Source organism: Lethenteron reissneri, chromosome 8 (genome assembly GCF_015708825.2).
Source record: "Lethenteron reissneri isolate LAM-NWPU_2019-01 chromosome 8, ASM1570882v1, whole genome shotgun sequence".
NCBI classification, from domain to species: domain Eukaryota; kingdom Metazoa; phylum Chordata; class Hyperoartia; order Petromyzontiformes; family Petromyzontidae; genus Lethenteron; species Lethenteron reissneri.
In genome coordinates this window covers 11,012,811-11,029,195 of record NC_083786.1, presented here as the reverse complement: position 1 = coordinate 11,029,195, position 16,385 = coordinate 11,012,811, and the positions used below count along the sequence as shown (strand labels likewise).

Below are 16,385 nucleotides of genomic sequence, written 5' to 3'. Positions count from 1 at the left end.
TTAGCGTGTTTTGTTTACGTGACAGCCCTTACTGGCCGTGTCGGGTGGTGGGGGGTCACGACACACTTATACTTACGCGATCTCACCAAAAAACCTTCATTATGATTCCATTCTATCTCTCAGAAATCACACACAACAACGCCAGGCACTTACGGTGAGAATCGTCCATGATGCCAACATTCTTGGGTTGGGAAAGTGCTCATGCATCGGAAAACCGTAAACAAAAAATGTATACACGTGTCCTCCTCCACGTTTGTAAGACAAGTATATATACACACTGAGCACTGTTCAACCGACGGTGAGGTTCGAGACAAACATGCTGGTCGAACGGTCAGAAGCAAACACACACGAGCAGTAAAGTAAGGTAACCAACATTTCTGGGAGGTTCAACCGGGGACAAGTGGCGACCTCCTCATCCATTAGCAGGCCAATCCTCCTTTTCAAAAGCCACGCTCACTCACTCACTGACTCTCACTACAGCCTCCCTTCCACACTGTGATTTGGCCCTCCTTGTTGCTTCCGACACTGGCCCTGGCAACTCCTGTTGCCAACCACATCCCACGGCTACCGAGGTAGCCTGCCCTTTGCGCAGATCGCGAATCAAGCACGAAGGCAGATAATGTCGAACTTGAAAAAATCCTGACTTTCAAGAATTATGTCGGGACACCAGGGCGGCGTTAATGAAACGTTGCGGCATAATGGGTAGCCTTGGCCTAAAGTGTAGACCATCGGTGGAGTGAAACAAAATCAACACGGTGTGTGCTCTTGACATTTTTACAATCTATCTGAGAGACACATAATGGCTGGCAGGGTACAGATGGACGCCAACAATTTTGAGAAAATAAAAAATGAAAGTAATTGGTTTGTTGAAATTGGCAGGACTTGACAAAACACCTTCAGACCTGAATTTCAAAAAGTGGCCTTAAAATTGGACAAAATTACGAGGCTGAAGATCACACAACAACACATGCTCTGTACATCTTTGTACTGGCAATAGCAATTTCTTATTATTTTTTCACAAGATTAAAAAAAAACTGTGCCTCCACCCATTATACTGCTGCTGTTGTTAAGTGGCACTCTACTGTCAGACAGCTGCATTGTTAAGAGAGAGGAAAAACACAATGTGCGGTCAGACTCGTCCAGGTCAAGCCACCTCGATAAATGGTTAAATTGTTTTAATGTACAATCACGAGTAGCCCCTTGTTACTCGAGGAAATGGGTTAAAACATCAGATAAGATTACTTTCGAGAACGCACGGTGGACCGGGCGGTTATTTCGCACAAGTGCAACTGATGTTACGCGTAACAATGGCAACAGTCAGATATTTCGTGAAGTACTGTTGTTGTTCGTGTCTTTTTTTCGGTTTTACCTTGGCAAAGGTTCCGTTGGCGTGCTCCACGCCTGAAAACCATCACCATTGAAGAGGGCCTCCTCAACCACTGAGGCTCACGGGGGGACAAAATTCCTGGCCCGCCTGCGACACCCCTCTGTATATCACTGCTACCTCTCCGAATTCAATCATTTTAATACAAGGTTAAGATCATAAAAAAAATGTAACAATGAGAGTGAGTCAGTTGAAAGTCATTCAATGCCACGGCCTTGATACACAAATGCAATTACTGCGCTGGGCATTGTACTTTCTTAGTGCTATGAATATCGGAGCCGTTTGTCGAGAGATAGCAGATAGCAGCTGACTTTTAGAAGTCAATGATGAATTTCTGAAGCTGTGGCATCTGCGGTGTCAATAAAAGTGTCACACGGAAGTGTCACACAAAAGTTAAACTCCCTTTTATAGTTATTTTGCCGCGTGTTCTTTCATGGATACGCACGGCATTACATTTGTGAATAGCAGTATTGTATGTATTACTAGAAAAAATGTACACCAATGGTAAATAGTGCAAAACCCGTGACCGATGCCTGGGGATGCCTTCATTCAATGGTAAATTAACACATTATTACATACATCATTATCACTACATTACAGCTCTTTGTCCATAGACTGCTAGACGAAGGCCTGCCCCACGCCATATCGGGAGTGGGAGTCGTTGGAAGCACACTGCACCTTGCCCGTCATTGCCCAGAATCAGCCCATATATCACTTACCATTCATGTTCGCCGTGGTTGGGAATCGAACTCAGCGCGTGCCGGGATTCATAGCGCAGCATGCTAACACCTGCATCACCGATTCCCCCACACCATTGTATAAATTATTGTAAGTAATGGGTGCAGACTGCACTATATTATACACATGCGTAGACACGTAGAGTTGTTCATGCTTGATTAACTAATGCAATGCAATAATTCATCTAATTGAAAACTGAGGCTTAGTTTGAACTGAGATGGCAATCCTGAAAATATTTATTTTACTCGACACACAACATCCAGTATACATCTCGGTATGGCTGTGACTGCTATTCACAATCTACCAATGACGTGGAAAATATTTCAGTGATAATCAAGCCATGATTACACCCCCCCCTTCGCCCTCTTAAATGAATAACGTCACTGTAATTGCAACAGAAAACATCTATTTGTGTTATATAATCGAACCTAAAAATCAACACTTGGACCGACACGGGCGCACACACACACACACAATGACACAGATCCCTCCCCACCACCGTGTAGCCTCCACAGACTGTTGGGGCAAGTGCTGTTAGCGAGCACCTGTGAAGGCCGCCAAGGTGCATGAGAAGGTGTGTGATATGGACCAAACACATGGACCGCACACCTTCATGACTGCCAACGCACGCACACAAACTTCATAGCCGCCAAGGCGATGTGCCCGATATTAACAATTGGAATTCCGTTTGCATATGTTAATATAACCGCGGAACCGCAATGCAATGACAACCAACTGTCCCAGCACGCGCGCACACACACACACACGCCGCATTTGAGACGAGTGATTGTCCGTGTGAGTCTCTTTGACGCTCTGGGGCTTAATAAAACGACCGTATAACGCATATAAAGCAGCTGGGGTGCGGCTTTCATCCCTGCGCGCACGTCGCCCATACGTGGCTGTGAACACTACCAGGCGAGAGGGTGTATGTCGGGCGGTCTACAATAGCAACGCGCACGTAATGCGTTCGGGGGATCTGCGAATTGTATTGTCTGAGTGTCGGTATTGTGAGAGAGAGTGAGTGAATCTCAACTACATAGCGGACACTCGTTACACGGTGTGATATACATTAGTGCTATTGTGTGTTTGTGCATGTGTGTATGTGTGTGTGTCAATTGATTGCGTAGCTTAAGTGTATCAATGCAACGGCTGTAAATGCAAGGCACATTTCACGTCGGCTGGGAAGTGTGAAAATGTTATAAGTGTGAAAATCTCAACGGTACGCGCGCGCGCGCGTGCATACACGGAAGACAATTACGCACACAGTCCGATAAATACAAATGCGAGCATCGTGGGTGTACATGCACTCGCGAGTACACTACCGATATTCACAAACACACACACGCACGCGCCCTGTGTAAGCACGCGGCAGCCCTACAGAGACACACACGCACGCGCGCGCGCGCGTACACAAGGCATGATGACACGCACGCGCATGCACACGCGCGGAGCGCCGTGCGAGAAAATGAAATTGCGAGACGAGGAAGAGGGTTTTTTTTTCAAACGAGACAAAACAATAACAAGGAAAGGTTCGAGGTGGGGAGGTATGATTCTTTTTTTTTACCGTTCACGTCTTGAGGGATCTTGCTTGTGTTCTTGCTTGCTGGGCGCCATTTTTCAACGAGTGTGTGTGCGTGCGCGTAGATCGTGCGTGTCCGCGCGTGCGTGCGCGTGCGCGTGTGTGTGCAGAGCCGCGCACGGATGGAGATGGGCACACACACGCACACTCTCACGCTCTTCACACACTCTCACTCGCGCGTGCACACGCCCAGCGCGACAGACGCTCGCAACACGAGCGGATGATTTACGTGATGCGCGATTGTCTGGCAGGCACACAAAAGACAAAGATCCCCCGTGTAGCCTCTAACAGACTGTTGGGGTGGCAGGTGCTGCTAGTGAGCACCTATTGTGAAGGCTGTACGGAACACGAGGTGAGGGGGGGGGGTGTGGGGCCAACATCACGCCCAGCCACCTTTGTATCCCCAGTGCCGATGTTTACACATTGTACCCAGGCACTCGTTTAAGGCTAAGTCGATCTAGGGGACGCCCACAACTGCTTCAGAAAATCGCCACCGTTATTGGTCTTGAGCGAGAATTGAACTTGGATCCGCTGGGATCGTAGCGCAGCGCACCAACCACTGCGTCACCGCTCCCCACCAAACACCCACACACGAACATCTAAGCCCAGGGCAGTTGCAGGCAATGCAGCCAAATCCGGCTCCTGGATGACACGGCCTCTTCGCATCATCATCAACAGCGTGATCATCATCGTATTTGTCCCTAAGCTGAAATAGCAGTGGCATTTATGTGTTTCAAAATAACCGTAAGCACGTGCCGTTAATGCGCACGAATATCAGCAAGTAGCAGCATCGCTCTCTTAAAATAAGATTGGAAAAAAAAACGGAACTCCCGACGTTTTTTTCTCTCTCTCTCTCCCTCTGTACGTGTGGATTTTGAGTGGGCGGTCTTTGCGTGATTCCCCTCAACGGCAGCCTGTTCTGAAGGCTAGCGGCAGACGAAGCAGGGCAGCTTTAATTGTTGATTTATAAACGAAAAAGACACGCGCGCGCGCGCACGCACGCGATAGTACAACACCCTCGAGGTGACTCGTGTCACTATCACAGCCACATCCATTCGTTCATTGGATCGCAAATAAACGCGAAGCGCGCAACATTGTAATAACGAACGAGCCCGGTAATAAACTGCAGGCGAGCAAAGCAACGCGCCTCGAAATCAATTGCTGTTGTGGTGTGTTCTGAGCGGATGAGTTAAATGCGACCCACTGAGAGTGGAGCTCCATAAGGCGCACCACGGATGTGTCAGATGCCGATAAAATGAGAGCATTTACGACCAAAGTGCAATGGGGAGATGTTACGGTCGCCACGTGGATTGCAGGAGGTACAACATTCACATAACCATCCCATGCCTTTCCCATCTGCAAAGAGGAGATTTGGGGGGGGGGGGGTTAATTTCAAAAGCTACGAGAGCACCCCTGGTTATTCTCGCACCCCTGCCGCCGTATTACCGTGTATTGTCTTATAAGCGACTGCATTGTTACCCACTCGAATGCGATGTTGATGATGACAGGGTGTTGTTGAGATTTATGATGCTGGCGTTGAGCGGCGGCACCGTGGTTTACTCACTGCACTATGAACCCCGCGACCCCAGTTGGATTTCCCGGTAACGGCTCACATCGGTGGCGAGTGATATCCGAAGCGGTCCTGGTGAAGTATGATCAAACCACCACCACGATGATGATGTCGACGGCGATGTGGATTGACGAAAGGCAAGCCCGACACATCAAGGGAAAGGTTGGCTTGTGCATTGCACTGTCAACAAAGGAGGATTCTTATTTTTATTAGCCTCATAGGCCATCGGAAACATACGTTATGTATTGATTAGCAAATGTGCAACATTAATTATTGCTGACTTAAAATTTAACCTTAATGACGCTTGCGACCAATTCAATAACGTGTCGTTGTAATTAATTATGCCAGTTTATTTTTGACGGTAAATTATGTATGCTAACGATTCATTATCACACGAGCATGTCATAGCCCGTGATGGATTTGTGATGTATGGTAAGTCAACTGGAAAAAACCCATCTTTATCAATGCGCGTTCCAAAGGTGGCCCTTTTCATGTGAACAACACGGTGCAAGAAAATGCTATTGCGTCGCATCTGCAATACAGAAAACGTTCCTAATTGTGAATGGCACTGTGTTTATGCACAAGTGATCTTCGCTATTTCCCCACATCTAATATCCGGCAGCGGCGTGATAAATGTAACATGCGCCTTTTGTATAGCGAACATATACTTACTGAACGTCCCCTGTAGGTACTATGTATATTTATTTACAGTTGAACTGCACGCCCTTATCTTTTTTCACCTCGCAATTCACAAGAGCCTGAATAGAAAATTGCACACTTTTGTCACGGGCAGTTATATACAAGCTAGCGGAAGATGTACGATAATACATATGCACGCATGCATGTAGAATCAACTGTACTGTGTGCGTGTGGCCGGAACATTCGGTTGCAGTGCACACGTGTGTGTACACAGCAACGTGTACTGCATCCAGCAAACCGTGCAATGGATGATGTAAGCGTGTAAAAACCAACAGGCCGATGGAATAAAAAAAACATATTTTGCTCATATGGGAGAATCAGAATTCCATTTCCCGGCGTGGCAGTTGAATAAATGGGGCACGTCTCTTATTTCTTATTCACACCGCCCCCAACCTCGCTTATCTGACCCCCCCCCCCCCCCCCCCCCAGAAACATAGGTTTACCACAGTCAATTTTCAGGCTGCGTGCAGTCGGGTTAAGTGTGGGTATCCTCACATTCCCCAAGAGAGCTGGCCAGCATGGAAGAATAGGCCAATGTAGCCTGCAACGAGCTATCTAGAGCTCCCTTTAGTGGAGGCTCGTCTGCCAGCAATGTCTCGACAAGCAATTGGAGGGCTGTACCTTTATATTGTTACCAATCTCGTATTCACCGATGTGATGTAATTGGCAGCGCATTTTGCGAGTATCGTTTTTTCCCGCGTTTCATTTCCAAAACGAGGAACACGATACTCATTGTGGTAAAAGCCATCTCGTCTCGTTCTCGTAGGGCCCCCTTGAATAGGCGCCTATGCTGAGTTGCCTGGCACTGCTGCAATTTGAACACTGCGTGGAAGCGTTCAAAAGAGACAAGTAACGACGACTTAAGGAGAGCTCCAACCGAACAGCTTTTTCACGGCGGGAAAAAACGCCCCTGCAGGACTCCGTGGTGGAACTGCTATTGGCACACGCGATCTGAAAGGACATTCTTCTTTGCGGCACATATTCACGGAGCTTTAACTCTCTCTCTCTCTATCTCTCTCTCTCTACCATCACTGTATTTTCAGTCTCGAGAAAAATAATCACGTAGGTTGCAGATTTATATGACAAGAGTGTGCAGCCGTTTGTCAGTCAATAGCCTTTTTTAAAGGGATTGTTTGAGCATACTTCTCCACACTGGTCAGCGTTGGTTGATGAAGCTCAGTCGGGGGGGGCGGGGGGTCAGATTTGTCTCGCTCCTGATGTTAGCCGTGGTCGGGAATGGAACTCAGTTGACTGGGTTCAGATTGCAACGTGCAAACCACTGCATCCCCTCCCCCCACCCCTCCAATATGTTGCGTAATAATAAATGATGCAGAGCTCTTAGTCAATTCACTTCTTGTTGAAGATCTCCTCCACTCACTGTGTCAGTCGCAGGGGTTGTTGGAGAGGAAGGGCAATGGGGGTAGGGGGGCATGTGCCCAGCCCCGGCTCAGATTTCAGGGCCGGAATTATAACTTAGGTGGTCGGGTTTATAGCATTGCAACACGCTCACTACTAAGCCACTGCTCCACCCAATGTTATGAATACAAATACGTTGCATGTATTAAATGCTACTGAATCATGCATTATTCAGAAACAAATGAGACGTCTCCTCCACTCTGCGGTGGCCTTTGGCAGATAACAGAAGTGAACACTCAGCCGCACAACCGCTGGCAAATTATTGTACCTGGCTCGGTTATCCAAACTTGGCAGGGTTGTAGAGAAACGACGCGGAGTGAAGTCGAGTGGTGGTTTGGCAGAGGGGCGCGCGATGTGTTGATGAGCGCAGAGAGCGATGTGTTGTGCGGACGTATATCCTGAGACGCCAATGCAGGTAATGTAATGTACAGCCATCGGTCAGTCCACTGCTGGATGACTATGCTGGTTGACCATGCAGGTTGACCATGCTGGTTGATCATGCTGGTTGACCATGCTGGTTGACCATGCTGGTTGACCATAGTGGTTGACCATGCTGGTTGACCATAGTGGTTGACCAGTCTGGTTGACCATGCTGGTTGACCATGCTGGTTGACCATAGTGGTTGACCATGCTGGTTGACCATGCTGGTTGACCATGCTGGTTGACCATACTGGTTGACCATGCTGGTTGATAATTGCTGGCCAGTACGAGTTGGCGAAAATGGCGGTGGCCCAAAACCGGTTAAAACATCACCCGCCACTGAAGTCAGCCTCAACCGGGAATTGAACTTGGGCCACCAGCATCGTAGCACGGCTACACCACTGCCACACCGCTTGCGATGTCTAGTTCGAAGGGAAACTGAAGGCACACTCCGTCACGGCTACAAAGTGCCTGAGTGATCATTTAAATTTCGCCCGTGTTGTTTGCGTCTGGAATAAGTCACTGGTCACCTCCAACGCGCTGGATCACTGGAGTGCGATGCACCAACGTGTGATGTGAGCGGTGGCGCAGTGGTTAGCGCACCGCCGCACCATGCCCGCGGAATCATGAGTTCCATTCCGAGCCACAGTCATTCAACCACGAGTGGCGAGTGACATTCGAACCGGTCCTGCGTCTTCGCTCTCCCATCCCCTTCATCGACTTGCACTGACCAGTGTGGTGAAGTATGGTCAAACAACCGCCATGACCGATATGGAAGTTGGGGAGGCTTTCGTTCAGCAGTGGATTGATCAATGCTCGTGTTGCTGTTGCTGTTGTTGTGGATTAAATACCCCTCAACATCGGAACTTGCTCCCCTTCCTAAAACCCAAGAGAGCAATACGTTCTGGCTTTGATCCGCAATATTTTAGTACCCCCCCCCCCCCCCCCCCCCCACATTGTAATGGTTTGTGCTTTGCACCGGGCTCATATCAACATATACAAACAAAACTTTTAAAAATATCACCCTCAAGAAGAGCACCCACTCCTGGCCAAACACCCACGCCGAATGGGAAGTCGTGTGAACAGTTGTAATGCAGTTCTCTCGATCAACTAGAGCAAAGCTAAATAATGATGAAATAAACATTAATTAGTATCTATTTTTTATCCAGCATGGTGAGGTATGGTCAAATAGCCCCCATGATCTGCACAGCAGTCGATTCATGTATTAAGCTTGTATCCCACAAAACCCCTCACTGAGTTGTCCGTTTTTCTTCAGGCAGGTCATGGATCGGTGATGGACAAATTCCCTTTTAAGTTGCGTTTGGCTCCGTGTGGGAGGAAACCGGGATACCTGGAGAAGCCCACGAGCGCCCGTAAGGGGATAACACGCTGAGACCCGCAGAGTCAGATTTACAAACCAATGTGCTGCGCCACCAACTCCTGGCCATCTTGCCGCCCGGTGGACTTTCGAGTTTCGCAAATCTCTGTGTGATCCATCAGCCCATTGCCTCTCCAAAGCGCTGGATCGGTGACGAGCGCCACGTCAAAGTGCGACAGGAGTGGTGGCGCTGCGCTAAGGAGCCGGCCACCCGAGTTGGATTCTCAGCCACGGTTAACATCAGTGGTGAGTGATATGTGAGCCAGTCTACTACCCGGCATGCCCTCACCGCTGAGTGGCCTGGTGAAGCATGTTCAAGCAACTTAAAACAACTGCCACACAGTGCCGGATGATTTTAGTAGCAAAAGTAGCTACAAGGGCCTCGCGCTAAATTCTTCAAAGCTATTAATTCCGGTTCAGTGATTATGCACTTGCTCCATTACTATAGTACTATACTGCCTTCAACTTTTACGAGCGACTGGGTGTCTAATGTTAGCGATCTGTCGTATTATCTGGCTGTATAGCAAATGAAAAAATACAATTACTTTATTATGCATGTAAAAAAATAGTGTTTTAATATGAACGTGTTTTATTTATTTATTCAGGGCCCCTTTATAACATATGCTATAGGCACCGTACTAGCTTATGTTGCCATGACCCGGCATGGCATATGTAGGCCTTCATCCAACAGTGGATTGGCTTCGATAGACTTAGATGATATTAATTTCAGCAGGAAGGACCCAATGAGCTGTTAGGATCTACTTCATGTGCGTCCTGCGACGATACAGATGTTATTACACATTACAGATCTGAGTTACAATCACGGTTACATAGGTTGCGATACAAATAGCAAGTGTCGGTTCACACTCTACGTTTTACAGGAATAGGGAAACCGGTTGAAAACGTAGAATCAAACATGACTGCACATTTCAAGGAACTAATTAATATCTCACAAATTATGCTGTGTACTGGTAATGGCAGAGTGAAAGTCAAGCCTCTTGATGTCACATCGCTCACTTTAAGCAAATACTGAGGGCATGTATACTATTAAAATTGGGGCATCCGGAGGAAAAAATAAACGTTGATATGCATGGAATCCATAATGTTTTTCATTAAGCGTTTCTTTCCATAAGTAAGTAGTGAACAGCATGGGAGCCGACTGGTGACGTTCAGGATACTGTCACTGTTGTTTGGGCATAGGCAGGAGTTTGCGGGGGGGGGGGGAGGGGACAATGCTCCCCTCCCACCTTTATTCGTTTATTTTCAGGAGTTTAAAATAAAAACATGATTTATTGAATGCTCCCACGATTCCTAATGTGAGGGACAAATCCAACCCCTGTCCCCGTCCCACCCCCCAAATGTAGAAGTCAAACTCCGCCTGTGGGTTTGTGTCACCAATGCTTCCGCAAGCCCCTTTTTTCTTTGCAATTTGGACCGATTGTTGTTTTCGGTGATACTGCCACCGTGGTGGTGCAACCAGTAGAAATAACAAAAAAGCACGCGGCACATTTGTCAATGGACACAGTGGCCTCAACAGAAAGATAAAATACGTAACAGGTGATGGTTCAGACAACGACCGTTCTTCATATTTACGTGCTCCAGAACTTTGGTTATTGACAAAAATGTTCGGTTATTTTCTTTTATCAATTTGGACAGTTTTCAGTGGGATTAATCTCCTGATGGGAACGCAACTTTACGTACAGCTTCGCTTCACGGGTTCGAACATCGTTTCGAGGGATGCCGTGAGCCTACGTTGCCGTGCAGAATGACAGACAGCCGGACAGAGCTGTAATACATTAGACACTTCACGTGACCTCACAGTGGATACAGCCTCTGCACAAGCGCTGTGATAATGGCGCTCTCACTCAGTCGCAAATGGCAGGGGATGTTGTTGTATGCATACGAGTGGGCGTGCGTGTGTGCATGTGTGTTTGGAGCTTTATTTTACCAGATGATTCGGTTTATCCGCACTGACATTGGCTATCGCTGTACCATTTACAATAGGCTGGCGTATGATGCCAGTCCCGTTTCAAAATCATACAACGGATAGGCGCGTGCAATTTGGAGAGAAACACCTAAAATAGCGACTGAGAAATAAAATAAAAATCTATTTGATATTCGCGCCATCCTTATAGCGCTGTTTCGCAGACAGCGTCTGAGGTAGTTTTGCAGATGGGGGTGATTTTGCTGAGCGGTTTCCTTTTTCAAGGTGAGTAATTTGCGAGAAACGTTTCCATACTTGGCAAAGTGGACCATGACACGGACACACGCTGCCTGCTCCTTTATAAAAAAAAATACGACGTCACGTGTTGTTCTTTAACGTCTACCGTGGAGCGGACGGCGCCTAGCTAATCACGCTTTAGCTCGCCTGCGGTATTAACCGGGGCGGCCGCGGGTCTCGAAACCTCCGAACCTCCACCACGAGACGCGACATTGGGGTTGGTGGCAGGGTGACTCTTCTCTGCACAGCCCCCGACCCTCCGAAAGAGAAGCGATGTTCTCCCGCGTGACGCTCCCTCGGGGCGGCGCGATGCCGCGGATGCGATGGCAGAGAAGCAATGCCGGATTATCCTGGTAGCAAAAGTAGCTGCTACACATGTAGTAGCTACAACACATGTAGTAGCTACATAAGTAGTAGCTACAACACACGTAGTAGCTACGGGCCCCGCACTTTCAAGGGCCCCGCGCTAAATGCTTTCAAGCCATCAATTCCGGTTCAATGATTCTGCACTTGCTCTATTACTATAGTACTATACTGCCTTCAACTTTTATGAACGACTTGGTGTTTAAAGTTAGCGATTTGTCGTACTATCTGCCTGCACAGCAAATAAAAAAACAATTACTTTATTATGCAAGTTTAAAAATGTGTGTTTGAATATGTATATATTTAGGGCCCCTTTATAACATAAGCTACAGGCCCCGCACTAACTAAATCCGGCACTGCAGCGAAGCACTGCTACTCCCTCGCAGTCTCGTGCAACATCTATCCCCTTAGCACGGGGAGTAGTAACACGACAGCCGTCGCGAGCAACGGCGAGGCGCGCGACAGCCTAGCCCTGTGAGTGCCGCGTTTGCACTTTGTGGTGTTTCAGAGGCGCCGGTAATTAGTGTAATTGCTAGTCCGTTCTGCTCGAATTTTCAATTAGATTCACGATTACAGTATTACAGCAATTGCGCCGATTCAGACGTCAGCCCTTTGAACGTTTTCATTAATTTCCTTTAATTCCGCGCCTATTTGGTTTCCCCCTTAGCAATTACAAACACAAAGTGATTGCACAGCAGCAACATTTTGGTAAAGCAAGTGGGGGTCGTTCGTTGCAAAATATTGGTTTAGGGAAATGCGCGCGCAGAGCATTGCACCGACACGTAACGCAGGTTCGAGTTCACCGATCGTGCAATACGAGGCATGGTGTGCGATTGCCCCAAAAACGTCGCTTATTTAAATACGTTTCCCCCCCCTGTCAAGGCCACAGTGCTATTGATGAATGTGTTGAGATTTGTATTCGGAGAGGGGTTAATTGTGCTCGGTGCACCACTGCCAAAGCAGCAGCAGCAGCAGCATCACCTAAGAATGCATCTAACATGTTTGCATCATTCATTCGATTTGTTTAAATGTAAGCTCATATAAGATAATAGAATGGAAACAAAGTGAAATATCAGTGATTAAATTGGGGCATATGTATATAAAGCTTGCAAGTACAATTATTTTACAATGGCAAACAGGACTATCTTGATACAGCCTAGAGACTCAAATATGTGTTCGTGGCTAAGATAACCCTGATTAACGTCATGTAATGAACGCTCGGGGCTTAATTTCAGCAGGCATCTGTACGGGTGTCGGGGCAATGTTCCCGCACTCGGCACACCACATCAAGTACACGTCTCGCTAGCTCCGAGTCACCTGCCTACCGCGCTCCAGTCCACCAGCGAACAACTAACATATTCAGTGAGAAATTAAGCCGTGCTAACACTTACATACGGCGTATATTAGTTAAAAATAAAACACAGCGACAAAGCAACGTACTGTACATTAAGTTTTCACTATTTCAGGATGTCAAAACTTTCTTGAATCCTCGTGTGTGTGTGTGCGCGCGTATTCTAAAGCATGCGTGTGCGTGTCCGTGTGCGTGTTTTGTCTTTTCTGGCCTCCGTTGTGCCGCCGCGCGTCTGTGCGCCGCGCGTGCCCGTGCGTACGTGCGTGATGCATTCACTATTGCCGAGCTTGCACTAAAAACCAATCGAATTTCTCTCTGCGGTAGGCTCGCGGGATAACTTAATTTAGCACTGGCACCGTCGCGCGCTCAGACGTCACTCCCCGATGCACGCGTACGGGGGGAGTCTCCGAGCGGATCAATTGCGCGTCGGGGACTGCGTCTCAAACGGGACAGGCACCCCACCCCCTCCACCCCCGCTCATTCCTCGCTCGCCCCCCCGACTCAAATTTGTGTTTAACCCCAGCGCACCCCCCCCCCCCGACCTCCTCCTCCAGCCCACACATGTTTTTTTTCTTCTTATAACCACCGCTCATTCTCCCCGAGCCGACTCCGCTCTCTGTCAACCCACTCCCTACTGACACGATCCAATCCATTCATGCGTCCAGTCCGCACTTACCGTTGCTGGTAGGAGCCCGGAGCGTGGCACGCCGGAGGGGCCCCCATCCCTCCGTTGGAGTGCCCCTCCGCTGGCTGCGGGCAATCAGCTTCGTCCGTGGGGCCCTCGCAAGCGAGCTCCGGGTAGAGCCTGAGCATCATCCCTCCGCAAGGTGCAGCAAAACAGGGCCCCCCACCCCCTCCACTGACACACAAACCGCCTCTCCTTTTATTATCACAAGAATAGCAAACGCGAAGCACCAGCCTCCCGTCTTGAAGCCGCTCTGCGCACAGCAAAGTTACGTGTCCCTGTGCATGGTATCTGTTCGGCGACAGTGCCCCTAGAACCCCGACCAGGTTGCTGCTGCTGCTGGGGTGGCTGCGAGGAAAGTTTTCGATGTTGTCTGTGACTTGTTACTTATTTTTCTCCATGCTGGTGTTCGTCTTCGCATTTACACGCCCGCCTTCTAAACTCGGGTCGCCCCTTATTGTCTCGCCATGTTCTTGTCAAAGCGCGTGAAGTTAGACCGGCCTCGTCACCACAAGCCCCCGCCGTTCTCTCCGTCCGCAAGTGTAGCGAAGGAACATCTACAACGTTCCTTGACAGAATGCCCCGTTAGAACATCGCTCCAAGAGCGTCGTCGGTCGCCGGGTCTCTCTTGCGAGCAGGGTCTATGCTCAGCGCATCGCGGTCGCAGCTTGCGTGCGCGCGTAATCCCGTGGGGATATATGAGCGCCTCTCTCTCTCACTTCCTCCTCCTCGCTCCGATCACGACTCGCACTTCAAAAAATATATAATGTTAATAATTCCAACAATCACCATTCAACGTGATATCGAGCACGCGCGCGCGCACACACACAGAGATACTACTGCTCCAAGCGATTCGAATAAAATGTGCTCGCTCACCGCAGAGCAAAATACGCGCAGCCGTCTGAAGAAGATGCTGCTGCTGCTGCTGCTGAAGATGCGACTGACGATGCTGCTGCTGATGATGATGATAATGATGACGTTCAAGAAGCGTCGCTTATCCCCTAAGCGTCACGCAGCACCGTCGGCTCTCGTCTTGGAAGTGCTCATGCCCGATGCGACAGAGTTGTGCGTTTTGCCGTCTCGGAGTGTGATGCTGTTTAGCTCTCTCTCTCTCATCTCGCCTCTCTCTCTCTCTCACGTCGTTCCCTCTCGTCTTCTTGAATGCGTTGCTAAGAGCGCATGGGCGACTGGTCTCTCGGTGCGTGTCTGCCTGTGTGTGTGTGCGTGCCAGGATGCTTTGCGCCGTTGCATACGCTAGCAAACCCGTCTTCTGCACCACCACCACCACACCACTCCCCCCCTCCCAACCTCACTCCATCTCCAACCTCTCCGCTCCCCTCCTCCCCACCACCACCCCGACACACACACACGCCGACACACATACACACACACCCACCCGACACACGCACACAGCACACCGCACCCCCTGAGAGACAATTGAGAGGCCGAGTGATTGTCAGGGCCAACGATGAATATGCGGGACAGCCTTGAAATTTCATCACCTTTATATATAATAGCGCGCAGTAACGCGCTTTGCAAATCGGTGACATCTGCAGAATAGTTAATTATTGCCGATATCATTAGTATTATCGTTGTTATTACGATGCAAACTATTTATCTTTGCAGATGAGGATGTCTGTGCGACCAGCATCTGGATGCTACTGAGCCCCCCCCCCCTCCATCTCCAACTTCTCCTGCTCAAGGCTCAGACCCCCTTCTAAATGTTTATAGTCAGGACAAACACATATCGCTAGCAGCATTGGTCGTGATTGTGCAATACACGTTAAAATGACTGCTCTGTCACACACACACTCTCTCTCTCGCTGATGTCATGCGAATCCGGCTTTTCATTCGCAAGCACCATTTGATCTACAAACTGTTCTCCATTGTTAGACGGGAGCTGGACTAAAATGCGAAAGAGATTGCTACAATGTATTTTACCAGGTAAGTCCCCACTGAGGTACAGTGTTCTTTTTTTCTAGAAGCGACCTGGCTATCTGAAATGGAAGCGGAATAAAGTAGCGTATCACGAGTAAATGTAGAGCATCCATCCAAATACTCTAAACGCGTCGTGTTGATTCTAAACGTGGACGGGGGAAACCCGTATGTCTCGGAGAAAGATACATGCGACCATAGGGAAAAGGTGCAAACTCCAAATATACAGGCGTCAGGGTTTGGGATCGAACCCACAAGCTCCTCCGTACCCGGCGATGTAGTTAATGTCTCGCCATCGTGGCACCTCACGTTAAGCAATGGCCTTAGCTCGTACACACAGGGGCCGAGAGAGCCAGAGCAAGACTGCACGCTGGACACAAGCACATCGCATCGTTTAATCATTCCGTTGGGCGTTCAACTTTAGTTTCAAGTTTGTTTAAAATTGACCGGGTAGTGTGCGTTTTTGTGCGCCCACCCCTTCAAACGAGGCCACGTCTATGGATTTGCAGCAGAGTGAAAGTCGTTTGGGATCTGACCACAGAACATGGTTGGACACGGACTGTAATGCAGTGTACATGTCTCTGTCGGCACGCACCGTATTCTCCAGATTATGAGATGCACTGCTTCCCCTCCTGTGTTGTGAAGC

At 48.7% G+C, this 16,385-nt stretch overlaps 1 protein-coding gene across 3 annotated transcripts in view; it reads right to left on the bottom strand.

Annotated features, from left to right (window-relative positions):
• The window catches only part of LOC133361142 (neuronal PAS domain-containing protein 3-like), a 200,816-nt gene extending 185,813 nt beyond the window's left edge, over positions 1–15,003 (bottom strand). For 2 of the 3 annotated variants that reach the window (XM_061580014.1, XM_061580019.1), the window contains exon 1: positions 13,796–15,003. In XM_061580014.1, coding sequence (XP_061435998.1) covers positions 13,796–13,935 — 140 coding nt within the window. In that variant the 5' untranslated portion in view covers positions 13,936–15,003. Of the gene's footprint in view, positions 1–3,686; positions 3,762–13,795 lie in introns of those variants that run through there. The other variant, XM_061580028.1, reaches the window with a different exon arrangement.
• Between the last annotated feature and the right edge of the window lie 1,382 nt (positions 15,004–16,385).